The following is a 4,553-nucleotide window of genomic DNA, read 5'->3' on the forward strand; positions in this document are numbered from 1 at the left end:
CAAATTAAAGAGGAAAAAAAAAAAAAAAAAAAAAAAAAAAAAAAAAAAAAAAAAAAAAAAAAAAAAAAAAAAAAAAAAAAAAAAAAAAAAAAAACTAGATTCCTTTCTTTGTAATGGGTTTCTTTTTTCTTTGTTGGGTTGGCTGTACAATGTGGCAGATTGCTTTAACACTAGTGCCCTCTTCTTTGTACGCTTACTAAATCTGAACATTTAACAACAAAGCAAGAATCAAAAAAAAAAAAAAAACGCAACCTCTGAGCGACCATGGATATTGCATCTTTCAGCAGGGATGCACTAGAGTGCTTTTGTTGTCCAGTTCTGCAAGAGATTGATTACCTCCTTCACTACACCAAAAACATAAACGAATTCAAAGATCAAGCACAAAGACTGAACGCTGTTGTGTCGGACGTCAAATATGCAGTTGAGCAGGCAGAAAGAAATAGAGAAGGAATCAAAAATGAAGTCCAAGTCTGGTTACAAAGAGCCAATAAAAAAGTCACTGAGGCTCAAAATCTTCTGGACAATGAAGTACAAGCGAACCGGAACCACAGATGCGCATGTGCTTGCTGTTCTCCTGATTGGCTTTCACGCCACAGGTTGAGCAAGCAAGCAGTGAGTATTGGTAAAGAGATGGGTGTTGTTTGTGAAGAAAAGAAGAGTTTTGAGATTGTTTCTCTGCCTGCAATTCCGGAACCTACAGCACCAGTACCAGCCGGTCATTTCGTGTCGTTTGAATCCACCAAAAATGCTATGGAAGACATCTTGAAAGCTCTGAAAGATGACAACAACAACACCAACATCGTCGGGGTTCATGGAATGGGCGGTGTGGGCAAGACCACAATGGTAAAACAAGTAGCGGAAAAGGTCATGACTGAAGGTCACTTCCATCGTGTGGTGATGGCCACTGTGTCGCAGACTGTGAATCTCAAAAAAATTCAGAGTTCCATTGCAGACGGTTTAGAACTCCTTTTGAAAAAGAAGAGTGACGAAGGGAGAGCAAAAGAACTGAGGGAAAAGATAATGGCAGATGAAAGAATCCTTGTAATTTTGGATGATGTCTGGGAATGGATTGATCTATCCAGCATTGGAATCCCAATTGGCAGCGACCTTGAGGCTTGCAAATCGAAGATCTTACTGACTACGAGACGAGAACATGTTTGCAATTCGATGGGATGCAAAGAAAATAGGATCCATCTCAATATCTTATCCCCGGAGGATTCTTGGGATCTATTCATAAAGACAGCAGGCACAGTTTTTGACTCCACTGAATTTGAAGCTGTAGCTCGCGAGGTTGCAGGGGAATGTCAGGGCCTTCCCTTGGCACTAGTAACAGTGGCGAGGGCGCTGGGTGACAAAGATGAGGAAGAATGGAAAAAGGCAGCGAGGAGACTTAAAAGGTCAGTATCTCCAAACCCTGATCATCAGGAAAAAGTTACTGAATGCATTAAGTTGAGCTATGATTTTTTGAAAGATCGGGAAGCCAAGGCGTGCTTCTTGATGTGTTGTCTCTTTCCAGAAGATCACAATATCAGCAAGGAGGTTTTGGCGAGGTATGGGATGGGGCTGCGCTTGTTTCATCATGTTGACACATTGGATGAAGCAAGAGGAGATGCTGATACCTTCACCAAAAACCTCATAGACTCGGGATTGTTGTTTAAGTGTGATGAGGATGCATTTGTAAAAATGCATGATGTTGTACGAGATACAGCTAAATTGATATCATCATCAGGAAATGAGGAGCTATTTATGGCACAAGCTGGTTCTGCTTTAGAAGAGTGGCCACGGCGAGACACTCGTTTTGAAAGCTACACCGCAGTCTCAGTTATGTTCAATGATATCAAAAGACTTCCTGATGAGCCGGTATGCCCTAAACTCCGAGCCTTGTTGTTGCAGGAAAATAAAAACTTGAGGGAAATCCCAAGTGGATTTTTTAATAGAATGACTACCCTTAAGGTGTTGGATATAAGTGGGTTGCCGGTATTGTCACTTCCACCATCAATTAGACTCCTAGAGAACCTTTGCACCTTATATATGGATCGTTGCAAGTCAAAAGATATTTCAATATTAGGAGGACTCAAGAAGCTGGAAATACTTAGCCTCAATAGATCTTTTATTAATACCTTCCCAGAAGAATTAGCAGAATTGACTGAGTTAAGGATGCTGGATATGAGATCTTGTGCTTATATCCAAACTATCTCGCCGAACATAATATCAAGATTACATGGGTTGGAGGAGTTATACTTGCAAGGAAGCTTTTGCCAATGGGGTAATAGGGTGGGGGGAACCAATGAAGAAAGGAATGCAAGCCTTGAAGAGTTGATAAACTTGCCTCAACTAACAGTTTTGAAGATTGACATAGAAGGTGTTAATTGCTTACCCCGTAATGTAAACTTTAGTCCAAAGTGGGAGAAGTTTGACATATGTATAAATGGATCATTCTTCAACAGGCTATTGAATGTGAACTTGTCCATATTGAAACGGGTACGTACAAGGACCTTGTTTATTGACACTACAATGAGCACCTTACCAGATTGGTTCATTAAGGCTGTGGCCGAAAAAGCAGAGATGATTATCTATTCATGGTGCTGGAATCTCAAAAATATTCTGGTAGAATATGATAAGGGGAGGTTGTTTGGTTTGAAGTGTCTCTATGTTCAACAAAGCAACAGTGAACAATGTTTAATACCCTTAGCAGCAGAGGGTATCCCAAACACTCCAGTGTTTGAAAAATTGCAGGAATTACACATTCACAATATGGAATCTGTGAAAGAGTGTTGGTCAACTACCGCCTGGATCCTTTGAAAAACTTAAATTCTTGGAGGTGCAACAGTGTATTTACCTGGAGAACTCACTTCTGCATTCAAACATGATACAGAGGTTGAATAATCTGGAAATACTGAAGGTAACTGGGAATTCTATTAAGGAGGTGTTTGGATTTGAAGGATTAGAGGAAGGACGTCGTTACTTGGAAAGGTTAAAAGAACTCAGATTGGACAATCTTTCTCAATTAGCAAGCATATGGAAAGGCCCTTGTCAGCTTGCAGATTTCAGAAATGTCAAAACTGTGATTGTCATTAAATGCAACAAATTGAAATTTCTCTTCTCACCCTCCATGTCTCAAGGTCTTTTGCATTTGGAAGAGCTTTGGGTAGAGGATTGCTCTGACTTGGATGAAATTATTCAGAAAGATGGTGGAATTACTTTGGATAAAATGACATTACCTCGACTAAAGACCTTAGCACTGCAAAATCTAGCACTTCTTGTTAATTTCTATGATGGAAATTCTTCCTTGGAGTGCCCTTTTCTGGAACATTTGCATGTTCGAGACTGTCCAAATTTCAGAACATCTAACTTTCACAGCTCCAAACAAGTCCACTTTAACAATGAACGCCACTATAACCTCCTAAAGAAGAGGTATGTTTCCATCATGGTTTTCCTTACATTCAGCTTTTTATCCACATTGTAGTAGAGAAAGTGGTAAAATCATTTCAAGAGAATACATATTTTATCGAGCATTTTATTTGTTCATGCAATTGATTATGTCTGACATTCTTCTTGGTGTCCAATTTTCCAAACCACTTTCAATAGTGATTCTAGCAATTTCGGGAAAACTTGATATCACTAGGCGATTCCTAAATAATTTGAGTATATATATATCCCACAATTTATTAATTCTTTACCCTATTGCTTGTTAATTTGCTGAAGACTGAAAGAACCGGAAGATATGTCAAATGCTGTGGAATAGAGATGACACTGGATTGGCAGCCCGTGTGGAAGTGTGCTGCAAGCTGCTTTCAAATGCATGGACTTGAAGAGGCTGTCATTTGGATTCTTAAGGAGCTACATTTCTTTCAAAGAAAATATGTGGTTAGCTTCGTTATTTGTCGTCTGTTAATGTTGTATGGCAATTGTGTAGCCAGGATATCTGAATTAGCTTATTCAAATGCTTGATGTACTTCTAATATGGGATTGTGTTTTAATAGAAAATTTGTTATTTCCTTCTAATATGGTAACAATGTTTAGATGTGAGATTCTACAGAAAATTAGAGTTTATGTGAGAACGTTTGGAAAGTGAGATCTTTTGGAAATGCTGAGAGTGATATACTATCATGTGGACACTAGGGTGTGGTAATGTACAAGTGTTAGGTTGCTATATCTAATGATTGGGTGACTTGCCCCATTAAGAGCCTTCTTTTAGAGTAAGAGCATATAGAGGGGGAAGACTCATATGAGTAGTATTCCGACTTCCGAGTGCACAAATGTGATTTCACTGTTTTTGATAATTTGTTAATGTTTTCTCAGTGTCTAGAGATAAAATGTTGATTGGTCACACTTTCAATTCTTTACTAGATATTTTAGCGTTTACCATGACTTGATCATTTATTCTTTTCCCCTAAATATTTCAATTCCTCAACCATAATGGAACCGAGTGTAACCAAGAAGAAATATAACAGCCATCTGGAAAAAGCATATTGAAGGGACCCGTTTAGACCCCAAATTTATCAATTTACACCACAACCACAACAAGTACCAAATCTATAATGACACTTCTG

At 38.7% G+C, this 4,553-nt stretch overlaps 1 protein-coding gene across 1 annotated transcript; it reads left to right on the forward strand.

Moving 5' to 3' along the window:
• Positions 1–240: 240 nt before the first annotated feature.
• Positions 241–4,142, forward strand: LOC126706977 (disease resistance protein At4g27190-like). The gene is made up of 2 exons (XM_050406568.1): positions 241–3,414; positions 3,706–4,142. Exon 1 carries the CDS (start codon positions 265–267, stop codon positions 2,800–2,802), a length of 2,538 nt encoding a protein of 845 aa, XP_050262525.1. The 5' UTR covers positions 241–264; the 3' UTR covers positions 2,803–3,414; positions 3,706–4,142.
• Positions 4,143–4,553: the final 411 nt, after the last annotated feature.

Source organism: Quercus robur, chromosome 11 (genome assembly GCF_932294415.1).
Source record: "Quercus robur chromosome 11, dhQueRobu3.1, whole genome shotgun sequence".
NCBI classification, from domain to species: Eukaryota; Viridiplantae; Streptophyta; class Magnoliopsida; order Fagales; family Fagaceae; genus Quercus; species Quercus robur.